At 40.3% G+C, this 27,380-nt stretch overlaps 1 protein-coding gene across 2 annotated transcripts; it reads right to left on the minus strand.

The window, feature by feature from the left end:
* Nucleotides 1-799: 799 nt before the first annotated feature.
* LOX (lysyl oxidase) lies at nt 800-16,027 on the minus strand. 2 transcript variants are annotated; one of them, XM_048503219.1, is made up of 7 exons: nt 15,024-16,024; nt 13,639-13,747; nt 10,767-10,904; nt 9,450-9,606; nt 6,304-6,399; nt 6,111-6,226; nt 800-3,749 (listed from the first exon to the last, which is right to left on the minus strand). In XM_048503219.1, exons 1-7 carry the CDS (start codon nt 15,694-15,696, stop codon nt 3,743-3,745), a joined length of 1,296 nt encoding a protein of 431 aa, XP_048359176.1. In that variant the 5' UTR covers nt 15,697-16,024; the 3' UTR covers nt 800-3,742. The 2 variants fall into 2 exon arrangements, with proteins under 2 accessions (XP_048359176.1, XP_048359177.1); XM_048503220.1 differs by lacking the exon at nt 800-3,749 and having other exon boundaries at nt 6,107-6,226; nt 15,024-16,027.
* Between the last annotated feature and the right edge of the window lie 11,353 nt (nt 16,028-27,380).

Consider the following 27,380-nt stretch of genomic DNA (forward strand, 5'->3'; position numbering starts at 1 on the left):
ATCTGGGCCTCTGTCTTGGTCATATTGCCTTTCTAAATTTTGTCATTGGTTTTCCTTTGGCATGTTCTTTTTAATTATTTTAATTGTTATTCTTTTGCTGGATGAGGAGGTTTGATTAATCTCCCTGAATAAACTTTGGACTACTTTATGGAAGTGATGTTTGGAGTCAGTGCTTTTGAGTACAGCAGGTAGGCCCTCAAGAGGTAAGGTGAGCCACCCCCTTCCAAAAAATTGAACTACCCTCCCCCTGCCAGAATCCTCTGAAGGCTGAGGGTCAGCAGGGAGGACTAAGGTGAGGAGCAACTAGTTCATACAGACTTGGATTCATGAAAGATGAGTGATCTCTTGGAGCAGTGTTTTGAAACACTATTAACTCTAATACGACTAGGTGTCACAATTGGTTAGGGTGCGGATTATGTGTCTTATTCCAAAGTGTGCCTCCTGCCTGCAGATACAGATGTGGGGGGGGGGGCACACTCACTCCAAAAAAATTGTTTCTTCAAACTTGGAATATTCCCCAAGTTTTCAGAAAAAAACTGAAATTATAATAGGGAAGCTAAATCCCCCAATTAAAAAAAAAGTCTGTGCACCTCCATGTTATTAAGTTTAATCTACTGAGTTCCTGAAGCTAGGGACACTCAGTGTTGCATTATATACAACTTCATACATGTATTTTTATTGGACATTCAGATATGCCTTTTAACCGAGATATATTTCCAAGAAATAAAAGTTTCTACTTAACCAATGAGAGGGAGCTGGATTGAGTACTATGTGTTGGTGGTAGCTTGAAGAGACACTGTAAGCATTTAAAACATTTTATTCAGGCCATTCTCACAAATTTTCAACCATGATATGAGAATGTAGCACAAGAATATTGAAATACAATGAAGAATACAAAGTTAGCATATGAATAATTATAAATAATTTTCAGAAAAAAATGCATGAGTTTTAGAGTTAAGATTTAAAAAACTGAAGTAAATATTGAAAATTTGTTCAAAAATATTAAGTGGCATTTAATAAAACTTGTAACACTTCTTGCTTATAGATTTCCTGACAGCAAGCTATTTTGTTTCATTTCAAGTTAAAATATGTAAGCACCTTCAGATATGTGGAATGTGAAAACAATGTATTTGATCTCTGTGTAGACACAAGATAGACCACTTCTAATGAAATCAGTATTCAGATTTTTTCCCAACTGAAACCATAAGAATGTACAGAAACCCTGACTGAAAAAATGTTCATGTACTGTTATTTATCATAAATCCCTTATAGTTTATCATGGTTCATGAAATGCTTGCAGTAAATCTTTCTGTACTAAATATTATGGAGCAACCAAGAATAGTTAAGAAAATGCCTGCCACCCTAATAATGTTTGATATGTCATTGCTAATTTCTCAGTAATCACAATGAATCAGCATAAATTATTAATTTTAGATTAAGATTAGTAAATAATGCCAGAGTCCAAAAATAACATATAATTCCTGTTCACATCACAAGTATCAGCATAACCCCTGCTCTTAACAAATGAAAAGACTACCTTTGCATAGAAAACATTCCATAATTAGAGATTTGCATAGTGATTCTGTGTAGCAATTACTCAAAACTGTCAGGTAGGTCAACCGTTGACCTGCCATTATAACGTCATCATTATGCCTGTGCTTGCATTGACCTCAGTAGTCACTGGCTAACCCATACCAGCCCCATTTTGTTCTAGATTTACTGCAAAAGCTTTTTTAGAAAGGTGGCCTGCAACTAAACAAGCCAGAAAGTACATGGTTACCTGTAGTTGTTCACAAAGGAAAGGCCACAGTATGTATGAATACACTTTTATTGTAAGAAGATATGGTGGCCAGGATTGGTGTCCAAAACCATTAAAGAAAGGAGTAGAAGGCACTGGCATTAGTAAATGGAAAGGAAGAAGCACATTTGTAAGACAGCCTGGAAAGTTTTAAGAACATACTGTGGCACCTTTCATTAGAAAAAAATATTTTATCTAAATTTCAAAAGGAATAAGATTAATAGCCCTCAAGAATATTTAGTCAGTATTCAAGCTAAATATGTTTATTGTTATAAACCACTGAAGTGGCACAAATTACTTTGGATGCTCCAAACTAAGTACACCACTCCTTATGCACTGTACTATATGGAATGTAGTCAAAATATAGCCCTTCTTAAAAGTCAGACAGTTATCCAAGCATAGTCTACATGAGTACATTCAGGATCCATTCCTTGACAACCAAGGCCATGTGGGGAGGGAGAGGGGAATGCTCCCTCTGTAAGACATAATTTCACAGTTTTAAATAAGACTCCTCACTGTTAGCTTTTTATTCACAGTGAGAATAAATCGCAATTGGGTTATTTGGGGGTTGTAATATTTCAGTTCCAAATATTTCAAGACTGGCTCTTGAGCCATCAACACATTCCATGTCAGTTATATTATGACAGCCTACTCATATAATATTTTAAAGCTTCTCTTTTTCTGAGCTCTTAATTAAACAGTTTAAAAGACAGTATTTTGCAGGTTCATGAGTAACCTACAGTATCCTACTTCTTCACCCACTAAATCTATGCTATATTTTCAAGGTTTTGATTTGTTGTTTTTATGATGCCACTTGAGTGTCCTATTACTTTTTTAAAAACTGAACATATGTGATTTTTAAGGTTATCAATTATTTCCAAGCTTTTTGGTTTGATGACCCACTTAAAAATATCATGCACTAATAAAACAACAACAAAAAACCCATGCCCCATGTTCACAGGCTTTACAACCTACTTTGTAGACCCACAGGTTTGGAAATAGTGATGCAGGTTACTCAAATTCTATTCCTGCGGAGCACTTTCAGAAGACCTGCATATGAAGTTTTCCATCCATACTGACCAAGTAAGAAAAAAATGTGCAAATACAACTACCTGCATTGAGAAAGGGCTGCTTAGTGTTGTACAACAGTGCGAAATAAGTGGTTCATGTCAAAATCTCAGTATGCTTTTGGCTTAATGGCTAACTTGATACTACATTTAAAATGTAAACATGTTTCATACGTAAGTGTGTAAAAAAAACTGGTGCACAGGCATTGCTGTATTAAATATTAAGAGTTCTTGGAAACTGAACAATGCTTCTCTGTCTTTGGCAAAAAAATGTGTGAAGTTAGTTTTGCAGTGATGGAAGCCTTCTGGTCTTTCAGGATTATATCTAATCCAAAGACCTATAAAACTAGTTCCACAATTCTCAGGAAGTTTCAAGCATTAGCAAAACCCTCCTATAAAATGGAGGGCAATATGAAACAATTTTGTGATGTAGCACTGATTGGGATGATATCAAAAAATTTTGACATGGCATTGGGGAAGAGGAGATGTGTCTTTTAAGACAAACTACACGATTTGACTGAGCGTACACAAGCATGCTCTTGGTATCCTAGTCTACCTGAGCACGTTATACATTGTTTCGTAAGTTCATTCACAGATTTCCAGTAGTCTAAGGAATGTATTTCTGTGAACAACTTTCCTACAGAATTTGAAAACACATATAAAGCACCAATTCACACTTTGCAAAAGCTGAATGCATGAACAAAGCAAGAGAATTCATTCTGAAGAAGGTCTCAATGCATTAAAGTTGCATTGAAATTCCACGCATATATTCTGGTCATTTTTTCTTCAGTTTTCAAAAGTTTTTACATCCTATTTCAGTTTATGAAATAACCTCCTTGCAAAATCTCAGGCAATGGTGTATATATTTTCTTTCATCTTAGTACCTAGTAAAGAAAAAATAAACAATTGGTAAGTACAGTAGGTATTGCATCCAAAGTTCTAAATAAGTAAATGATTGATTAGTTGTAAGATTTCAAAAGTATGGTTAGCAAGATATGTTTCTTCTGCTAAAATGTTGACTGAGTAACCTCTACTCCTATCAGGTATCTAATCCCTGACAAATCCCAGCCATATGCTGGGGCAAAGGATCACCTGGGGCAGTTGCTACTGTGGTTGAAAAGAATAGCTTCAAAAATCCACTAGCAAGATATTCAAGTCCTGTGCATTCTCTTGCATTGATGACAGGTTTTCACTCAATGGCTTTAGGAATTAATGAGCACATCCGTAAGATTGATTGTGGTAAAAGTAACTGGGAACTGAAGGCATGGCTCAGCCTATTAAAATACAGTCCCAGAAGTACTGAAGTTCATTCCACTGCAATAAAAAACAAGTTCCATTGTAATTTCCATTCAAGTTATGATCTAGCACAAGGGTCTTGCTAGATCTGTGCAAGGATGTCTAACCTAAGCAGCTTTCTTCTCTTTGCGGCAGCCATTTCCAGCCAAAATAAAGTTTATTCCTGGGACTTGGTGCTCTGCAGTGAGGAGGAAGAAGACAGAAAACTTGCTCCCTTTTCTCTCTTCCATCTGATTCCACAAAAATTCAAACATTAACACATTTAAAAGACTTTGGGACAAGAGCAAGAAGAAAGTACTCCTGATGAGATAGTTTTCATGCACCGCCTTATGAAATTATTTTATGAAACTACTTTTCTGATTTTACATGTCTCATTTGCTGCACATTGTGGAACACTGCTTCCTAAGATATCATTCATAATAGCACCTTAATTTTTCCATGCATCCAGGCTCAAGTCCTCTACAAACAAAAATTTTAAAAAGCAGCACAGAAAGACAGTTACTATACTATGACAGCTAGAAGATTCATTGATATGCACCTTGTTTTTTCATACTGATTTCTATGTGCAATTGAAGGCACACATAGTGCAAGACTGGCGTATAAGATCAGTCCAGCCTAATTCCAACATGGTCTCATGTAAAAATAAGATAATTGGGTGGACTGGCCATTATGGCCAACAGAAAGTGTACTGGTGGGCACTCCTACTGAGACTCCTGACCAGCAAAAAAGGGCAAACCATCACTGCCAGGCAACTGTGCTGCATTACCCAACCCACCCAACCTTGGGGGCAGAGGAGGAGGCAAACCTGGCCTAATGCAAGCTGTTGCTACTGGATAGAAGCTACAGTGCCCAGTTTCACTTCAGCATCTCCGCTGGCTTAGTAGCATAGATGTGGAGGCAGCTGCTGCCAGGCTCAGATGGACAGCAACCACTTTACCCATCTTCTCTCTGCTGGCAATCTGCTGAGATCAATAAGGATGTGGGGCCCATTTTGACTTTTGAGAAGAGTGGTAGCACTTCATGTACTCCAGCTGGCTCTTTCTTCCTCCTATTAAAGGGTCATGGCAAGAAAGAATGCACAACACTGTTGATCTTCCAATCCTCCCTCAAAGATAACACATGTAGACTAGATTGAAAGTCTCTTCATGATTCTCTTCAAGGCTTTGGGAATAACAGTTTCTGGAGAGTTTGTAAATGCAAACTATAAGAACGATTAGAGCCAGGAATAACAGCTGAACCTCACTGAGTCTAGGTAGCAGTTGGAATGTACAACTCCCTTTTTCAATCTTCAAAGCAAGATTTCAAAATAAAACCATTTCAGAAAGGATCTGTGTTGTCCTCTACTGGGAAAGAAAATGATCATTACGATTACTGTAGGTTCATTTCAGGCCATACAATTGTATTGAGGGGTAGGGGGTAAAAAATATTTCATTTAATTAGAAATTGTTCTGGTCTGAAAGCAGAGCAACTCTGAAGCTAAGGGGACATAGGAAAGATATCAAGGTAACACACAGTACTGCACTCCTTAAGCCTGACATTACAGCATACTCTTCTTCCTAAGTGCCATATTGCAGTGATGGCGAACCTTTTAGAGACCGAGTGCCAGGGGCGGAGCAAGGGGAAACTCTGTCTGGGGCACGCGTGCGCCCTGCACCCCTGCCACGCTCCCGTCTGCCCCCGCCCTGCCCTGGAATGTCCTTGGAACGCTCCGAAACACCCTGTCCCACCCCTGGAATGCCCTTGCCTCGCCCTGCAGGGGTGCGTGCCTAGTGCATTGCACGCCCCTCATCCCCTTGGCGCTATGCCACTGCCGAGCGGCCAAACTGGAACGATGGCATGCGTGCCCACAAAGAGGGCTCTGAGTGCCACCTCTGGCATGCATGCCACAGGTTCGCCACCACTGCCATAATGTAATGCAAAATATTTGAAGGAAAAGAGCAAGCACTTACGGTGAAATTGTACAGCCTGAAGCATATGCATGGTGGCCAGTATAACGGATATCACAACGTACTACATTGTTGGAGTAATCTGATTCTGGTACCAAATAGCTGGGGTTTACACTAACCTGGAAAAAAAAGTATACTTTATACTTTGCAGTTTTTTATATCATTGTACAAAATATTGCTTAATAAAATTGGATACCTTCAATATATAATTTCCAGGTTTTACATCTGTAATATCAATCCATTGGCAGTCTATGTCGGCATTGTAGGTGTCATAACAGCCAGGACTCAATCCCTAGAATTGGACAGATACAAGAGACTACATTTTTTTTGTTTTATTTAACAAATGTTAGCATATCTGAAGTGACAAATGCCAACAAATTGATTTATAAAGTCAGTTCCTTCTTAAAATATGGTTTTACAGTACAATGGAGTGATTTTTAAGTAAATGTCATGCTGAACTTTTGAAAAACTAACAAAATTAATTTCCTAACAACTATTTGGCTCAATCAGCCAAACTTCATACAGTTAATGAGCAGAATAGTAAATAAGTATTGTTTTTCCTGACAGTCACGACAAATTGTCAAGTATTATTATCTAGCACTTGATTATCCAAAATAGTTAACCAGAATGGCCCAAAAGGCAAGCTCCTCCCCCTCAACCATGATATTATTGCATTTTTGGACATACAAGTGCTCCCCCCCCCCCCGCCAGTCAGGTAGATGACACTGGCAATTGCTGAGCTTCTGATAGTGGCATCACCAGCTACTGTCATCCTTGTGTGCTTCCCTGTCCTTCAGTCTGCTCCAAGCTGTTTGAAGCCAGCTCTCCTGGCAAGCTCCTGGGGCAGCTGGCTTACTTTTCTGCCATGGTCAGGGAAGGATCTCATCAGATGTGGGGGTTGTCACCATGACATTTCCAGTGGGGCAGTGTTTGGTCAATATATTTCTCCAAGTAGGAAAAAGCAAGAAACATGATTGGCCGGCACATTTGATTAACTAATGACTGCTGCCAGAGTCTCTATTACTAATAGATTATGTTGCTTTTTCTGCATTCAGAAGTGGTGTTAATATTTTTTTTAAGTTTCAGAATGAGCCTTATTTCCACTTCTCAGTTTGGGGGGATAAATTATGTATTTTCCTCCAATATGAAAGTCATTATCGTTATAGAAATGTTTTGCTTTCTGTACAATCAAAAAAATCTATTCTTCCTTTTCCCATTTTATACTTTACTGCATCACAGCAAGGCTAAACTTCAGTGATTTAGAAAACAGAGAGGTTACATCTGGCTCATTCTATTTCCCCATTGGTATTTTCATGGATTAAAAAAAAGTTCTATACTAATTTTACAAAGCCTATTATTGTCCTAAATGACGGCTGTATTTAAGCCATGTACACTCAGGCCTTTAAATTCTATGTAATAAGTGAGATCCAGGTTTCTTCTCTCTGAAATCATTCCAAGTGGAGTCCAACTGCCCCTATGAAAAGTACAACGCTTGGCCACAGATTGTGTGTCACTTGGCAGGAGTTAAGTACTTGCTATGGAGAGAAAGGTCAAGGGTTTATTGAGAACTGGGAACTGCAATCTTTTTTTCTTTTTCTTTCTTTTTTTGGTCTGGAATCTTGATGTAGTCTTTTGTTGCTTGGAAAAATTCTTCCTATGAGCATAGGTTTTGAAGCAACGCATGTAGCCACAAGGATTCTAACAGAGTAATATTACATATTTTATAATGGTTGATAGTTAAACTGTTCATAGAAGGAACAGGCCATGTACCCCAGGGCTCTCATTCAGCAGTTCCCAATAATCTCTACACACATTTCTTTTTTAATTATTGTGATCCTAGATAACTTATTCAGAGAGTACCAATGACTGTGTATTGCTGTTGGCTTGCCACCTACAGCACACTTCTACCAGATTTACAAAACAGCTGAATGAAAACATAAGAATTTTTTCTCCAAACTTCAGCTCAGGGTACAAGGGCCCAGGATGTTCAGTATCTATGGCCAGTCATAATGAGAACAGAAAATCCAAAACCTGTTCAAGAAAGTATACAGTGTACGTTCCACATGCTATGAATAATTATCGTGATCTTGACTTGAAACTAATATTAACACACAACCCTTTTCAGTATGTTTCATCAAGGATTTCAATTAGAATTGGGTCTCTTTTTCCCATGCTAGAACTAGTATAATTACAGAAGAAGAGGATAAAACATCACTGCTCAGCAGCCACAAATGTGTATGAATTGCAAGAGTTCTCCAATAGATGTTTAGTTTAGAATACAATATTCCGAAATACAGAACCATATAAAATATAAGATCAAATGAAAGATCTATTTAGTCCATCATCTCATTTCTTAATGTGGCCAACCAGATGTCTCTAGGAATCCCATGATCAGGAAATGAAAGCAACAATCTTCTGCTGCTCCCCCCAAGTGTCAATAACTGGAATTCAGAGGTGCAATCCTAATAGCCAATGATTGACAGTTTTACATGTATTTATATAGTTCCTGTCAGATATCCAAATATTGCTTATCCTTCTTGCACACAGCACCCCCCGCCCATGTAACAGAAAGGTGTGCTCCCAGGACATGGGTGATTCCATGTCCATATAGGCCGTACACCTCTGCCCATATCACAGTCCAACACACTAATCCCTACATTGTGCTTTGTTAGCCACCTTGTCTAAGCATATAAGGCAAGTCACAAATATTTCAAATAAATAATAGATTACTATCTTGCAACCCCAAAATGCTGTACAAAGACTGATATTTGGCTTGACTAACAGAGCACTTCTTCACAGAAGGTTCTGTTAGACATCCTAAACCTACTGTGCTTTCCTGTGCTGGAGGTGGAAAATGTTGCCCAGTCACAGCTAACTTAAGGTGACCCAGTAGGTTTTTCAAAGCAAGAGGTGAACATCGCCTGCCTCTACATAGCAAGCCTGGGCTTCCTTGAGATCTCCTATCCAAGTAATACCCAGGGCTGGTCCTGCTTAATTTTCAAGATCTGACAATAGTGGGCTAGCCTGGGCCATCCAGATCAGGGCACTCTAGGTCCCTACATTGCCCTAACTCATATGTGCCAATCCCAACAAAGATCACTTTGTTAACTTTCTGGCTATCCTCTAAAAACCTACTTACCATAGACCTAAAAGGAAGATGCATGCAAAAGTTATAAGGGTGGCAATGTATTATTTGTACATGGTGCAAAAGTCTTAAGATTAGTTAAAGTGATTGAAGTTGGCTTGTATTCTAACACCAAAGAAAAACCATTTTAATAACTATGTCTTTTAATTTTTAATAACTATTTTAATTTAATAACTATTTTAATAACTATGTCTTACCTGTGTATGTGCTGTACATGCGTATCGTCTATAGTATCCATAATCACAAGAAGTATCTTCAAGACAAAAACTTGCTTTGTGTCCTTCAGCTACTCTCCTATGTGAGCTTGCTTCAAGCAAGTCATAATGGCTGAATTCATCCATACTGTGGTAATGCCTGTCAAATCACCACAAATTAGTAGAGATCTCTCCTTTTCCCCCAACCCCATGTTAAAACCAACAACCATAACTGTTTTGCTGGGCCACAATTTCCATGAAAACACATCTTTGTGGTTAGGTATTCAAATCTGAATGAGTTAATATCTTCTTCCCCAATGATTATATTATTTACAGATTATATTCTCCAAATTCAGACATTACATTTAAAAAGTTTAAACAAATTAAGAATATGAATCATATTACTCTATTTTAATGAAAAAGCAGCAATGCCAAAATGCTTGTGAGTAGTACAACCTCCAATTATTACCAATCTCACAGAAAATGCTTACATTGCATACTTCAAATTCCAAAGACTTTCTATCTCTGGAAGATTTGTAATCAATAGCCCCAGTTATTATCCTATATTGTTTGAACATTTTGTTACTTTTGTATCCTGTTCTAATTTTATTTTAATTGCTTTATTGCATTTATGATTATTCCTTGGTCATAGTCTACATGCTGTTTATTCTTTCACAGCACTGTTTTAATGGCAACAGTTACTTAATGATAACTTCATCAGCTCACTATCTTCTTTAATATTCTACTATTGTCATTTATGACATATACACTACAAGATGGACTCAATCAGTTATTTAACACAAATGTTTCTCCTCGTGATCTAAAGAAGGAAAGGATATATTTTTCTAAGTGTGTGGTCTAGGCAGATGAGAACCAAAAGCTTATTTCCGATGTGTGGTTGCTTCATAAAAACTATCACCAGTTTAATTTGTATCTTTGCATTCTGTTCAGATGTCTTGATTTGAAAAACTGCAAGAAACTTCCATCCAGCACAAGAAGTTTGGACCAACCTCAAGTTTGGTATCAACATTATATTACAAAAAGTGATGTCATTCACCTAAATACCTCACTAATTATTGAATAAGTATGCCTCTTATGCCTAATTGTGTAAAAAACATTTTCAATCCCATTTATGTTGCATCTTAAATGACTCCTCAAGACTTATTTTCTATTCTTAGGAAAAGATCATAAACATGTGTTTCATGGAAAGGGTTCCAAGTCTTGTAGCTTATTTCCACACAGTAGAAAAGAAAAAAAACACTTCACAATAAATAATGAGAGAACATAATTTTAAAGTACCATACTGAACACTCAACTCACTGATGACAGCTGTGCCACTCCCAAGAGTATCGTGGTCGGCTTGGTAAAAAATCTGATGTGCCTTGGTTTTTCACTCTCTGAGGGAATCTCAGAAGCACTCTGTTATCATAGTCTCTGACATCTGATCTATAAGCTGAACTATAAAGATATAAAAACATGCAGGCATTAAACAGATCTGAAACGACTGTCTTTAACTTATAATAAGGGCCTTTTATAGCTCAGCAATTCTTGTGAATTGCTTATTAACCAGACTGCCAAGAACTGAAGTTACGAAGTTTGCAGTAAAATACCTATACATTTCTAAGTTGGGTTTAGGTTATTTAAGTAACCTGAACAGATCTGCTTATAGACTGGGACTTTCCCATCTCCTCCTTCCTGCTGCCATCTCTTGTACCCCCCAGAACTCATGGTCAGGAGACCCAAACAAATAAGATCTTCCACAGAAAACTGCTGTTGGAAGAAAGAATTAGTGTTAATCAGGGACATAAGCACCCATTTACAAGTGGAAGTACCTTCTACTTATGCAAGGGCACCTTCTGAACCCCAAACAATAGCCTTTACGGTTTGGACCTTGTTTGAATGACTTTTTAGCCAAAATATTTAACCAAACAGCATAATTAATTTCAAATATGTGATAATATTTATAATTACAGGAATAAATACATAAAGAGAATAGGCCTTTACTACTTAAAAAAAGGAAATCTCATCACAGATTTGTATAAAGACAGTATGATAGCAGCAGTTGTATTCTCTATTCCTGGTTAAATTATGGCCAGCATAGAATTTGCTTTTTTCCCCACAGCAGTTGTACCTTGGGTTGACATTTCCATTGAGCTATACAATACCACCCAAGATGCCTTTCTTAGCCAGCACAGATCCCATTAGTGTGAAGTTGAGATCTGTTGTCTCAGTCTGCATCATTTTACACTTGCTCACGCTGAAACAAATTTGCCATTTTAATGTCGATTCTCTAGTTTAGTCCACAGTATCTGTAAAAACTCTCCTCCAACATCATATTTCACAGGAATCCACTTTCTTCCTGTCAGCCTTCTTCACTGTCCAACTTTGATTGTGGTAATCTTGATCTTGGTTGACAGTGATCCATCCTTATACTTTAGAATCTTTTCTAGCTCCTTCATGCTGCCCTTCCCAGTTTCAATCTGCTTCAGATTTCTCAGTTGCTTTGGTTGATGATGAAGCCAAGGAATAGAAAGTCTTCAACAATTTCTAGTTCTCCATCATCAACCTTAAACTTGTGTAATTCCTCAATGTAATCTTCATGTTCATCTGAAATCCTGCTTTGGAATTTTCTGCTTTAACCTTCATCAGTAATCATTTCAAGTCTTCACTATTTTTCTACCAGTAATATGGTGTCATCTGCACATCTGAAATTGTTGATATTCCTTCTAATTTTCCTTATGGCATGTTCTGCATACACACTATAAAGATAGGGAGATAAAATACATCCTTGCCCTTACACCTTTCCAACTGGAAACCATTCTGTTCCTCCACACTCTGTTCTGACAATAGTTTATTGTCCAAAGTATGTGTTGCACATCAAAACAAATGTTGTGACATACCCATTTCTTTTAAAACATAACTTTTTCATGATCCCCATAGTCAAAAGATTTGTTGTAATCTATGAAACACGAGCTGATTTTCTTCTGAAATTTTATCATGGCCGGCATGGTATAGTTGTTAAGAACAGCAAACTCTTCTCTGGAGTTTGATTCTCTGCTCTTCCACATGAGCAACGGACTCTAATCTGGTGAACCAGGTTTGTTTCCCCACTCTTCTCTCAGCCCCACCACCTCACAAGGTGTCTGTTGTGGGGAGGAGAAGGAAGGAAAGATGATTGTAAGCAACTCTGAAACTCCTTGAAGGTAGAGAAATTAGGGTATAAAAACCAACTCTTCTTTATGTGCTCCAGTAAGCTACATAAATTTGCAACATGATCTCTACCATTTCTTCCTTTTCTGACTCTTGTTCAAACATCTGGCATTTATCATTCCATATGTGGTAATGGTCTTTATTGTGAGATTTTAAGCATCAGTTTACTTGCATGACAAAATAATGTGATGGTCCCACAGTTGCTGCAGTCTTTGATAACTCCTTTTTTATTGGAATGTAGACTGACCTTTTCCAGTCTGAGGGGTATTTTGTTTTCCATATTTGTTGGAATATTCTTCTTCAAATTTTGATGAATTCCATCTCTATAGCTTGGAATAGTTCTATTGCTATTGCATTTATTCCGTTATTTGTTTCTCCCAGCTGCTTTCAGTGAACTTTTTTTCAGTTGAAGATTCTTCTTGGAAGGAATGGGTCATTCATTCATCTCTTCTGTTGCAGTGTTCCCATCTCTTCTGTTGCAGTGTTCCCATATTTTCCTTATGTTGTCTTGTTCAATTAATGTATTTTCATGTTGATTTTAAAGCATGTCTACCTGTGCTTTAAATAAGATTAACTAGGAGACTGACTACCCAAAAAATAGTGTTTTTAAAAGAAACAAATATTTTACAGATCGAAGTTAGATTGTATTCAGATCAGACTTGTTCAAAAAGATTAAATCTTGGATTAAAGCAAACAGGCCATTCAGAGGCAAAAAATCCCAACCAATAAGGGTAAGTTGGCCATTAACCTCTCAGCAGCAGATAATAAAAACAATGTGGTTGGTGAAAGCAGGAAAAGATTAAACTCCCTGTTTACCAGTCCCTGCAATATTTAGAACACTTTGCAAAACCACCTTTATGCTGTATAAACAATCATGCCTTTCCTGAACACGCTACTGGCTTCCTTATTGTCAATCACTAGATCTTCCCATTAAATTCACTAAGGAATCTGATGCTGCAGTCAGTAGAGAGGCTCTTCTTACCTTGCCAGGCAATTCTCTTCAGCAGCACACCTCAGGTTGTACATGGATGTCTTCTGGACATAAGTGGATGCTTGGATATAATAAGGATCTGGTACTAAGTCAGGAAGACCTGCAGTACAACAACCCAATCAAACAATAGCATCATCAAATCCAGCACACTACATTTTTCCTTAGCTGAAAAGAGTCATGATGCTCAAGGCTGGCTCTCTAAGACCCTCCCCCCCACACACCTCCCAATGCTAGTAAATGAAGCCTATGAAAAGACAGTGTGTCTTGCAGATCAGCAGATAACTGCATAGCATCTTATTTTGCTGTCATAAATCTTAAAGGCATTCTCCCATACGGACGCCAGCTGAAGAGATCTTCAGTTTGCCAGATCAAAATAACAGGAATCTATTAGATACAGAAGAGCTGTTCTCTTTTTATGCAGTTGGAATTCTGTTGTAGCATAAAGCTTCATAGGCAAACTGTGATGTTTGGGTTTAAGTCCTTTAGAAGAAAAGATTAATCTTAAAATTAGCGACATTAGTCAACCTACTCAGGTATCCAAAAGCAAAGAAATTCTTGTATTGCTGGTTTCCTTTGTATTGGGAGGAAGGAACACCATAGTTTACCTTTTTCGGCCCCCAAATCCATTAGTGCTAAATGAAGGACCTCTGAGCAAATATACAGAGCCTTTCTTTTGCTGTTTACTAACCTCTAAATTCTCACCAGAGGTGTAGCAAGGGGGGAAAGTGCCCGGTACACTGGTGCGTCCTCCACCCCCGCCCCAGAACACCCCCGCCCCTGGAACACCCTTGCCACACCCCCACAGGGGGGGCGCACCTGGTGCGTTGTGCACCCCCCTGTCCCCTTGGAGCTACACCTCTGGTTCTCACAGCCTGAACCCCACTACCTCTATGTAAGAGCTTTTCGAGGGGAGAGAGTCTGTCTATCACAAAGATGGATGTGGACGGGAATTCTGCCTTGAATATTTCCTCCCCCTCCCCTCCAAGTAGTGACTTGTCATGATTATAGAAATTGATTTTTAAAGAACTTTCTAATCTTAATTTCTTTTTCAAGGAAGTCAGACTAGTTAAAATTAACATCAACTACAAGATCATGCGAGAAAATGCATATTGGCCAAAAGGAAAGCAAGGGGGAGGGGATGTGGTACCAGATACTGGTTAGTGGCTGAGGAATCAGTGGGATGCCAACTGGCCACTATTAAAGGCGCTATCGGGAGAGGAAGGCGGGGGTTGCCACGCAGCCAGCTTCAGCGAGATCATGGGTCTTGGTCCAGCTCAAGCGGCTAAATGGGAATTTGCATGCAGACGTGACATGATTTTATTTGCGCCTCGACCAACCCTGCTTCCCATTCCCGATGCCTGCCAGAAAACTCTTACCGTACTGGAAATAGCCGGTGCCGTAGCCGGGCCGGTAGCGGCCGTCCTGGCGGGACCGCTCATAGGTGTCATAGTAGTTGTAATAGGGGTTGTCGTCCGTGTACTTGTAGGGGTTATAGGGGTCGTCTCCCACCATACCATCTTCCCGGCGCGGAGGCCGGAGGTTGCTTAGTGGTGGGGGGCTGCTCCCATTGCCTGCCCTGGACGGGGAGCTCTCCAGACGACGCGCCGAGTGGTCCCTTGGGGAGCTTCCGTCGTGTTGAGTCCTGTGGCCTCTGCCGCCGCCATTGTTGCCGGCTGAGTGCTGGTAGCCGGCCTGAAACCAGTGCCGCGCCTCCGGCCTCCTGGTGGGGCTGGTGGCGGCGGGGGGTACCACTTGCGCCCTGCGCGGCGAGCTGCTGTTTCCCCTGAGAAGCAACACGTGGCCGCCTTGCGCGAGTTCCTGGCCGTGTCTGCGCCGCGGCGGCTGGTACTGGGCGCCCAGGCTTAGGAGACTGTACACCTGCCCGTTGTTTTCCCACTGGATCCTTTGCCTCCACGCGGCGGGAGGCAGCGGCGGCGGGTTTCTCTGCGGCTGCCCGCCGGCCGGCAGCCACAGCAGGCAGCTCCAGTAGAGGCAGGCTTGTAGCTGGGCGAGCCCCAGGAAACCCGTCGGCGAGGAGAAGAGATGCATCGCACCCCCGCTTGTATCTGTAGCCCAAGCAGTGGGTTGGTTCCCGTTAGGTTAGGTGAGTGGATGGATGGATGGATGGAGAAGCCGGCAGCGCCTCAGTGCTTCCCCCCCACTCTCAAAAACCACACCCGAGCAAGCGACCTTTCTTGCAATAGCGCACAAAGAGATAGCGGGCCTCCTCTCCCGCTCTTCTTCCTCCCAACATGGGACTCCGGAAAATTTGCAAAGGAGGCGCAGCGGCGAGCAGTCGCCCTCCCTCTCGCTTTTGCTGGTGTCTGGAGCGAAGCGGCAGGCGGGAGGAAAGGGGAGGAGATGAGGGATTTTTAAAAACTTCCTGGCTGCTTTGTTATTTGTTCGCGTAATGCCATTTGAAACGTGCGAGCCGGACAGTCCCCTCAGATCTACTCCCTTCCCTTTCCATCCTCCTCTTGACCGTGTCTTCTACCTGCTTGTGGACTTCCGGACAGACAAATAAAACAAGCCAGCTACATGCACTCTTGTCTAGGCAGAGGCTGTACAATCTGTAAGCGTTTTACAATCTAGGGTTAACTTGCAGGCATTCCACTTCCCTCAGACTGCTCCGGCTGCCAGGTGGTGGGGCACTGCCAAAATATGCACACAGAAAAATGCTATTAGATCATCAGCACAACTACAGAGAGAAGAAAGCAGAGTAAGGAAGAAAGGAAACATGTTTTCTGGAAAATATTTTCACCATCCGCTTCTCCCACAATTTGACCTCTGGCAGGAAAAGTTGGTTGTGGCAGAATGAAGCAACAGCTTTATGCTTGCCTGTGATGCCCTTTTCATTATGGCCCAAATCCTCCTCAAATAAACTCATACATACCAAGTTTTGTTTTTCTCTGTATGAGTCACATGAGGACTTCGTGAGGGACGTGTTCACTTAAAAATGATTTCCCATTGACTAGAGTGTCCATTGTGTAAAATAAAGAGACTGGGTCAAAGACCTAAAACCATCACTCACTTTTCTCTAATTAAAGTGTTACCTGCAATCTATTAAAATGGATTATTTAAAAAAAATTATTGTATCATTTGAATTTTACAGTTTATACTAATTTCCTTCTTCATACATTTTCAAACAATACCTTTCCCCCTTTTCTCCCTCCCCCCATTACTTCTTCTTCATAGTTTTGTCACACAAACAGCAGTAAGTTCATTCTCTGTAGCCTCTTCTCCCATATTTCTTCATTGACTCGAGCTTCTTTCATCCAGTCCACGTATATTATCCATATCTTCAAAATTTCATTCTGTTTATCTTGCCACATCTTATTTTTGGTTAATATATCAAAAATATCAAGTGTCACTTGTTCTAACCATTTCTGAAGTGTCCATTTTTTCTTTTCTTTCCAGCCCAAAGCTATTGTTGCATGGGCTGCTTTAATCATTATTTTATACATATAACTATATTGTTTATCCACCCTTCTGTCTTCCATTACACCCATGAACATTAAGTCATTATTTAAATCAATATTTATCTTCACCAGTTTCTCGATATATAACAATACAATTTTAAAATGAATTATTTTATAAAGAACCAGTTTCTTTCCTGAGAGGGCACTTTAAAAATATGACACTCCATGCATCTTTAAAGTGTCTGTTACAGACTGAGGTGTATTTGCTGATGAATCATTGCAAAAAAAATGATCAGAAGAAGAACAGAGTCTCAATATAAACATATTTATTTGGAAGACAGGGCCTTCAGTTTTAATAAAATTTAGCATCAGGTCTGTACTTAGGATCACAGATTTGAACCACTTTATTCAACCTGCACAAACATTAGATAACCAGAGTACTTAACCTGGTAAAAATTTAGTCATTTCAGGTATCCACATAGGGGCAACTGAGACTCACCTCTTGATACATTCTCACCTGTAGTCAGTTGTTAGCTCCTGCTTCACCATAGAAAGCTATTCCATATGCACAATAACAACTTCTTTTTTAATTTTGCATTAATCCTAGCTGGCATGGTATATTTTTGCATCAAAATTTCAAATGCAAATTAGAATAACATCATTCCTTTAGCAGCCATTTTAGATTGGTGGGAAAACATGATCTTTCATGTTCTTTTGCCATCTTGTCTATACAAATATGATGGGGGCGGGGGTAATTAAACCACATTTAGTGGTCTTGCATGCATGCCCCTAAAAGGTAATTTAGCAATTTACTTTATAAAGCCCCCAAGAAGTAAAACATTTATATTGCCTTGAGCTCACAAAAAACAGAATTTAGGTTCTGGCATTTCTAAATCTTTCAAAAATAATGCTGGATACTATTTGTGGAATTCCTCTGGAATGAGGAAATGACCCAGACAGTTGACTTGATCACTCTTGGGTACCCTTTCTCAAATATTTACAGAAAACTTGCCTGCTGAGGGGCTGCCATAAATGAAGAGAAGAAAGCCAGCTAGAGCAACAGTGGAAGACTTCAGACAAACCCAGAACAAATATGACTCAGACTCATTTTAAAGCATATTCCATTTGATGGCAGCAAAGAAACAATACTTTTTCATTCCATAGTATAGGCCAGTGGATCTATTCAAGGTGGTCAGAGGCCTATTGGGATCTGGCCTGCCAGAGGAAGTGGATTGTTTGGTGGCCTACTGTGACCATTTTGTTGAGCATTTTGCAGATACAATCTCTTGCATCCATATCAACTTGGGCTGGTTATTAGCAGTGACAGTTCAGATGCTACCAGGAGGCTGTTATCCAACTTTGGGTAATTTTAAGTGTTTTCAGTTGTTTGTTATTATTATGGTAGATTTCACAGCTGCCAGATCTTTAGCTGGTTGTTGGCATTTCATTACAATTTGAGCCTCACCCAGAAGCCTAGGAAGTTGTAATGTATCGATGTAGTATTCGTGCGGATCCCAGTAGGGCTGCCTTCTGAATTTGACAGATGTTAATTTTGTCAATTCGAAGATGTTTCAAGTGCTGCCCTAGTGTTTTTGGTATGGTGCCCAGTTCTGTTTTTTATTAGCTTTATAAAAATGCTCTCCAAAACAACTATTTTACATATTTTGCAGAATTAAAGAATTGTGGGTGCCTTCTTTCCAGTTATTGATATTTGAAACTGAAAAATGCAATCTGCATTTCTCCATAATTTTCCCTCAAAGGAAACAGAAAGTTCTGTCACTCAAAACAGAATTTTCAAACCAAGAACGCCTATCTTTCTATCTGTAGCTTAAACATTGAAAGTGATGCTGTTTCAGGGTGGGGGATAATCCACCCCAAAACAGCATCATTTTCAATGTTGTTTTAACTGGGGACCCCAGATTCTCCCTTTAAGGTGGATTTAAAAGGAGAATCTGTGCTCCCTAGTTTAAACACCATTTGAAAGTGATGCTGTTTGGGGGTGGATTCCAGCATCACAGTGGCTGCCCCGGGGGGGGCACAAAACTCAGATTTTGCACTGGGCTCCATTTTCCCTAGCTATGCCTCTGCCCGGGGGGAGGGCAGAAGGGACTGCTGGCTGCCGGCTGAGAGCCCAGCCGGTGGCAGGGGGGAGGGGAGTCTGCCATCCCTGGACTCGGAGAGCTGCTTTTATAAGCACTGAGGCTGGGGGTGGGGCTTGGGGAGGCTTGGTCACACCTCCAGGGGCAGATGGGGGTGTGGTCCCGGCCCCAAACCCACCCCATAAAAAATCTATACCTACATCACTGATGTGCTCCATTACTTCCAGATGACATGTTAATGTGCTTGACCTGTGTTCTTTCCAAAAAGATTGAAGGAAGTATGTGAAAGAGTGTATTAACAACAGGAAAAACCAGGAAACAAAACAAATATAGCACTAAGTTGTGATCCAGACATTATAAACATGGACTTCCAAAAGATATTTCAGAAGTACTTGTTATGGATTAAAATTAGTTAAATGACAAGAAGTAGGAAGGGGGGGGATATAGACAGTTCTGATAATGATGGGGAGTAATCAGCAGGGACCCACAAACATTAGTATTGAGACTGATGATATGCAATTTGTTCATAAATTGTTTGGATTGGGGGGTGAACAGTGTAGTTCCCGAGTTTATGGATGATACCAAATTATTCAAGATGGTGAAAACCAAGGTGGATTGTGAAGAGATATAGGAGGATCTGTCTAAATTGTGTGAGTGGGCAAAAATGTGACTAATGAAGTTCACTGTAGAAGTATTTTTGCACCAGGTTTTTCTTGCAGTTCAACTTCTTAACAGCATTATTTCCTTTACAGTGTCATTCAGTGACCCTTGCTTTCCCCTCTCTTTTTTGAGTTTTTTTCCCCAGCAGAGCAATGCCTGGCAAATGGTTCTATGTAAAGGGGGGGGGGGGGGCTGTAGCAAAAACTGGTCAGATCAGCTTAAAGTAAGTTTAAAGGTGATGCTTTCTGGAACAAAAAAACCCCTGACTAAATATATGGTAGTTGGTTCTGAGCTGGGAAGGGGGATAAAGGAGAAAATGAGATGCCCAACAAAAGTTCCTCTAGACCAGTAGTTCTCAACCTGGGGGTTGAACCACTTTGAGGGTCGAATGACCCTTTCACAGGGGTTGCCTAAGACTCTCTGCATCAGTGTTCTTCATCTGTAAAATGAATAAATGTTAGGGTTGGGGGTGTTCAGGGTTTGGGGGCTCAGACTCCCTTTTTGGAGACTGCCTCACTCCAATTCTCCCCCAGAGAAATAAAAGAAGGAACCTCTGACAAAAATGGAGGGGAAACTCTGTATGAGAGAGTGTTGGCCCATATGCTGACAGACACCTCCCTTTCTAGGCACGCTGAAAAAGTAGACCAGAGCTTCGGGTAACGTGAAACAGAATTTGTAAAGTTTATTTTACTAGAATTGAAGGCTTCTCAGTTGACTTGAGAGGTTTTAAACGCTTGTTGATTACAGAAAGTAAAGAGCTTCTACTTGCGAGGTTACTCAGTCAGTTACAATAAAGTTTTCTGTTTGGTCACACACAGGTGGCCAATATACTTCTTCTCTTAAAGAGGTTCTGGTTCTTAAGCCTTCTCATACACACAGGTTCTATTGTACTTCAGCTTTCTCTCACAGAGGTTTCAGCTTTTAGTTGTTACACACACAGACACTAGATTCTCTCTGATCCACACTCTTTCTAGTTCACCCAACCACCCAAGTCTTAAGACAGGCAGAACTCTGGTTCAACACTCGCCACCTTCCCTTGCAGTCCCCTGGTAAGGCCTAACTGCCCCCTTTATGGACTGGTCTTCTCCTGACTGGGCTTTGAACTGGGGTTGGACAGACACTAGTCTGGACAGCCAAGCTGTCAAGCACCTGAGTGGCGGATTCACCTTCCACGAAGCCCAGGGCTTTCCCTCACACTCTATCAAGCCTCCTCAGCCTGAATAGAGCAGTTTGACTTCTTGTCAGAACACACAAGCAGCGACATATCTCCCTTCCTGATCTGCTCTCTCTGCTTTGGATCCTGGTCCAAGCAGGAACCAAGGAAAAAGAACCCTCAGCACTCCAGCTGCCTCCTTTTCTTCTCCCTGGCAATTTCCTCTAGCCAAACAGGACTGGGCAGGACTTAACTCTTTCAGGGCAGTCTCTCACTGGAAACCACTTCCCAAATATGGGCATTTGTCACATGGGCTCATCACAACATGAGGAACTGTATTAAAGGGTCACAGCATTAGGAAGGTTGAGAACCACTGTTCTAGACTCCCCACCACAGAACTGGGTCTGGCTTGGTGGACAGCACTACACAACTTGACTAGAGGCAAAACTGTCAGAGGTAGGAAAGGAGAGAAATCTGAAGGCAAATGAGGAGAAGATGAAGGTAGGTTTGTTGTTGGATGGGAAAGAGAGAAGGCATGAAAAGGGGAGAGCTTTCAGGGAAGGGAAAGAGGAAGAAGTGGTAGGGAAGAATTAGATGCCCTTCACAAGTCCTTGAAGGTCCCCCACTTTTCTCTTTTCTTAATCCCAGTTGTTTCTATGATATGACACAATTAAAGTCCTAATCCATTTTTCAGATGAAATCATTGCAACCTTGAAGTGCTTAACTGTGGAAGTATTGTTCCCAGTTATCATTTGATGTCTAGTTATGCTTATGTTTATTGAGCACAGAGTTATTGTGCAATGTCTAGAGCAGAGCCAAGATTATGCACGTTGAGCAGGAAGGCATTACAAACATTTGTGAAGGCTTGGTTGTCTAAGATCTCTATTTGTTCTACTTAATGCAATAAATAAATAAAATTTAATTCCATTTTGAAAGCAGTGTAATAGATTTCTTTTTGAGAAATCAGAGAGTTCAGTAATGTTGAGGGAAATACTAATTCACAGGCATCAGCCTCTTTATATGCATATGTATTTTCCGACACAGGTTAAAAGCAAATAATAGGGTATAGCATTGCTCCTTCAGCACATTAAAAGTAATGAGGATCTTCAGGTGAGAATACTCATGGATTTAAAAAGTTTTTAAAAAATATTAAACAGTTTTTAAAAAACAGTTTTAAAACATATCAGTTTTTAGAAAGTATCTCTTCTGCTGTATGGCTGCCATCTGGAAAGCGAAGCTCAGATGCCTTCCTTAAGCTTCTACAAATGCTGCTTTGGAGTTTGCTATTGCAATATGTTTTCCATTTTCTGAAGAACTGGAGGGACTCTGTTCATAAATCTCTTATTTGAGAGATGGTAACTACATGTGATTATATCAATCACTATATTGTAAAGCCATCAAAGGTATGTTCATATTCAATATGAAGTGTAATCCGACCTGCTCAGTATAGCCCTTTGTTCCAAGTTTACATTTAAGCATCAAGACAAACAAAGCCTTGTCAATTATTTTAGATGTCTGGTGAGAATTTCCAGTTTTATTTCATTTTAATAGTCTTTTCATTCACCATGCTCTTGTTTACTGAAACACATAGGTGGAATTGGTTTTCTGATAGTTTGGTTGCAGGTGGAATTGGCTTTCTGATAGTTTATATGCAGCAGATATCTACTTTTGTAAGAAGATTGATTTGCTTACAGCATCTCTTTGAATTATATAAATTAATTCAAAACTCATTTCCTGTGATGTCTAAAGAGGCTCTTCTAAATCAGAAGGACCATCTGGATGTGTCAAAGCTACAATTTTCAATAGAAAGGTACTAACTGATGCTCTGTTTTCATGCTCACACTTTTCTGTTGCTGTAAATTTGATTTCTCATAATAAATTTGCATGCCAACCTATGATTTGCAACTCCAGATGTTCTTACTGCTTGCCAAAATTTCCCATACTTCCCATTAATGTCAAAGTCTGTCAGGCCATGGTTGCAAACAGTCTTATATTTGAGCTTTGGGAAGCCCATTTTTCTCTTAGTGATGGCTACCTCATTGGAATGTGGCCATTTTTTATCCATCTTCTTAAGTCAGTATAGTAGTCCCTCGATTGTTTGCTCTCTCTCTCTCTGTCTCTCTGTCTCTGTCTCTGTCTCTGTCTCTCTCTCTCTCTCTCTCAAAATTCCACTCTCTTTGCTTGGACAAAGGCAGCTTCATTACTGTTCTTATTTTTTCCTGGATATTATATAGATATAATGTTTGCTAAACAGGCCCATGTCTCACTACCATACAAACATAGAAGTCAAAATGCGAGCCTGGTAGATCATAATATTTGTCTTGCAGTTTTGCCATGATTGTAGGTCTACTTTGAAGTATGCTAAAAGAGGTGGCTACTTTCCTAATAGGAGAATTTAGTCACTTTTAAGTGACAAATAATCTGAAATAGAAGAATATATAAGCTACCTCAAAATAATTATTGTGAGGAGTTGTTGGCTATCATGTGATATTTTGTCCATTGTAATGCTTATGAAGAACATGACAACCAATTTGGGAAAGGTAGTCCATAAGGTAGTTAGCTTTGTTCACAGACTTTAACTGCAGATCTATGAGCAGAGGTAACTTGGTGGGTTAAATTTTGATCTCAAGATAGCACAGCTTGCAATCATACTGACTGTGAAAATAGATCTGCCCTGCAGCAGAAGTATTACTTGCCTTGCAAGTTGTCAGATGTGAATCCATTAAATAATCATGAAAAGTTTGGATGCAACTAGAAAGCTTAGTTGTAACAAATCTTCCAAAGACTGGTGCAGAATATCATTTGCCTGACCACATCTAACGCTTTGGTGAGATCTGAAAAAGCAGGGCAGAAAGATTTTATTGTTTATTGTATGATCATATCTATTATTATTATTATTGTAGATTTCACAGCTGCCAGATCTTTAGCTGGTTGTTGGCCTTCATTACAATTCGAGCCTCACCCAGTGGCCTAGGAAGTTGTAATGTATTGACATAGTATTCGTGCGGATCCCAGCAGGGCTGCCTTTTGAATTTGACAGATGTTAATTTTGTCAATTCAAAGATGTTCAAGTGCTGCCCTAGTGTTTTCAGAATGGCGCCCAGAGTGCCGATTACCACTGGGACAACCTCAGCTGGTTTGTGCCATAGACACTGAAGCTCGATTTTCAAATCATGGTATCTAGTGACCTTCTCGTGTTCTTTTTCAATGACCCTGCTGTCACGGGGACTGCTATGTTGATGATGGATTATTATTACTATTATTATTGTTGTTGTTATTAAATTTTCCTATACCGCTAACCCCCGAAGGGTTCTGAGCGGTGAACAATAAGGCCAAAAAGGCACCATACAATCTCTATATATAAAAAGCTAACCATTCGTTTGTTGGTCTTGCCCTAACGCCAAAACAGCTGGACGGATCGCCCCCAAATTTTCACATGACGTCCCTTCCTGTTGCGGGCAGGTAATGGGACCTTCAAACATGCTATTTTGACTTTGACCAAACCATCATCTTTATTTTAAAAAGGAAAAAAAATGCTGTTGGACCTTTGAAATTATAAGTTACATTGCCTGTCTCAAGGGAGTCTCTTTGGGAAGAAAAACAAAGAAAATTATAAGCCTGGGTCCAATAGGACTATTTATTGTTGTTTTTGTTGTAGTGAGTCTAGGGGCAGCACAGTGCCCTGCTTTATTTTCTAAGGAAAATACTAGCAAATATGGTCCTCTTTTTCTAAATAGATGACTCTTGATTTTACCCAGACATACCTGTTTTAAAAGCCTCAAAGACTTCAAATAACTTTTTTAAAATGAGGGTGAAACCAGAAGGGGCAGAGGACAGAGAATCCTAAAAACACTAAAAGTTTTAAATATAAATACTTCTTTGGGATGTAGTCTGAGACACTGTCTACTTGAACACTTTCTTCTACATCTACTTAAAAAGAAGTGTTACACAGGGGTGGATCTGCAAAAAAACCTGCACCCACAAGTTCTCTGTAACCTGGCAGAGCACTACCAGTTCAGCTAGGGCGCAACCCGGCTCCTGACATCAGAGTGCCCTCTCTCCCAAGACCTACCAAGCAGGTCAGACAGTGTGGCCCTCAAGTGCTGTGCATTTCTCTGCTGCTGACACAGCCCATGCTGCCAGTCCACTGCTGGCAGCCTGGACAGAAATGGGCATGGGAAGAATAATCTCTCACAGCCCTGCTGCCTTGGGTTCAGTGGACAAGTTATGGACATGGGTCGGAGGGCAGGGAGCAGTTTGAGAGCTTGCTGTGGTGGGCTGGGTGAGAGCTTCTCCAGTTCTGACATGTAGTTCTGACATGCAGCCAAAATGCACCCCCATGTGACCCAGGCAAACAGCACCTGGGTCAAATGACCCCCTGTTCCCCTAAGATATGCTACTGGTGTTACACACTTGTTAAGAAACAAACTTTAATAAAAGGTTTTCAAATGGTCTCCTGATATGGTTGCCAGCTCTGCATTGGGGAATTCCTGGGGATTTGAGGGTGTGGTTTGGGAAGAGAGAAAGTTCAGCAGGGAATAAAATCCATCTTTTAAAGCAGCCATTTTCTCCAGAATAACTTTATCCAGAAGAATTCGGATATTAATTGTAATTCTGGAATATCTCCAGGCCCTACCTGGAAAGTGGCAACTTTATTTCCTGCACTGTCTGTAGCACAGATCTTTGTAAAAAATATTTTAAAAAGTTAAGCAGTCCACTTTCACAAAATGTAGAACCACTAGACCAGTGATAGCGAACCTATGGCACGGGTGCCAGAGGTAGCACTCAGAGCCATCTCTGTGGGCACTCGCAAACAGAGTTCCCCCCCCCCCCACACACACACATCTAGGCTGGCCTGGGCTGCTGGGCTCAAGTATTAGCATTAAACCTAAGACCTAGTTCTGGGGAAGCAGTGTAGGTAACCCTGTTAAACGCTGTTAAATGCTGTTAAACTGATTTTCATGTGAAGAACTAAAGCACAATCCTTTACCTGGAAGTAAGCTCGGCTGCTGGCAATGGGGCTTGCTTCTGAGTAAACCCTCCTAGGGTTGTGATTCACCCATTGGAAGAGTTGCACGATTGCTTCAAAGCAAAGCCACTGACTACCATCAAGCTTACTCCCTGGTAATGCACGCCTAGAAACGGTTTTTCTAAACTAAAACCTCAGTATTCAGGTTAAATTGCCGTGTTGGCACTTTGCAATAAATAAGTGGGTTTTGGGTTGCAATTTGGGCACTCGGTCTCGAAAAGGTTCGCCATCACTGCACTAGACCAAACCAAAACATTCATATGGACAACAGTACCATCTACTGGCAGGGATGGTTATATCATCCCCCCCACCTTTAATTAAACCTGTAACATACATTTAGAAAGGCTCATGATCTGTAAACCAGAAAGATTTCTGGGTGTGTCTTATTGTTTGAGTTCTATATTTATACGCCAAGTTTGTGTCATTGATAATTGAGGCCTGCCATTCAGGGAATCATGCTAAATCCAAAGCCTCTGTTATGAGTAGTCTTTTGCCTATAGTGTCATATCAGAGCCCTTAGAACTTCCTAGCAATTCCTCCTCAAAGACTAGATGCCCTTTAGAAAGTATGGGAACTTGTAGTGACATATAAACTATGCCTTTTTCTGGGGTACCCTCTTGAGTATATTGCTCATCCTTTCCTACCGATTCTCCTTGTTTTCCTTCAGTGAATCAATATACCAGGTCTCTATGTACTGTAAAAGGGTGAAATTTATTATCAAGGATAAGACGCTCAGTTAGTAAACCATGGCAAAAGGCCTCCTCTAAAAGGGCTTAAGTTCTGGATTTCTCCCCAGCCTGTTTTTTGCCTGTTGTGAAGTCATACTTTCTCCCATTCCTGGATTGGAATTATAATTTAGTGTTTGGTATTCACATTTCTACCTCATCAACATTTTCAAAAGCAGTCCTGACCCTAGCTAGTATTTGGATGAGAGACCTCTAAGGAATAATAGAGTGATGGCAAACCACCACTGAATGTCTCTGTCTCTTGCCTTGAAAACCCTATGGGAGTCACCAACATAGGTCAGATGTGTCTTGCATACTTCACCTGCTTCTTGCCTACTGTAACCTTTTCTTCCACAGCGGCATTACATAAATGGCCTATATCTGTATGACCCCCAACATTTGAAGTGTCCCCATTGCATGTTAAGAGCACATACATGTGTATCCAGATAAAATAAAGTTAGAGACCACTGCCTTTGTATACCCAGGTCCAGAATTTTTATATTAACACCTCACTATAGGAATGGAGAAATATAGCAGGTGGGAAATACAGTTAGAGTCTACATCTTTATTTAGAAAAACAGATCAAGAAAAGTGGGAGGCACTCAGACAGCTGCAGCCTCACACATCCACCAGTGTGTGCGCACACGC

This window comes from Sphaerodactylus townsendi, linkage group LG07 (genome assembly GCF_021028975.2).
Source record: "Sphaerodactylus townsendi isolate TG3544 linkage group LG07, MPM_Stown_v2.3, whole genome shotgun sequence".
Classification (NCBI taxonomy): Eukaryota; Metazoa; Chordata; class Lepidosauria; order Squamata; family Sphaerodactylidae; genus Sphaerodactylus; species Sphaerodactylus townsendi.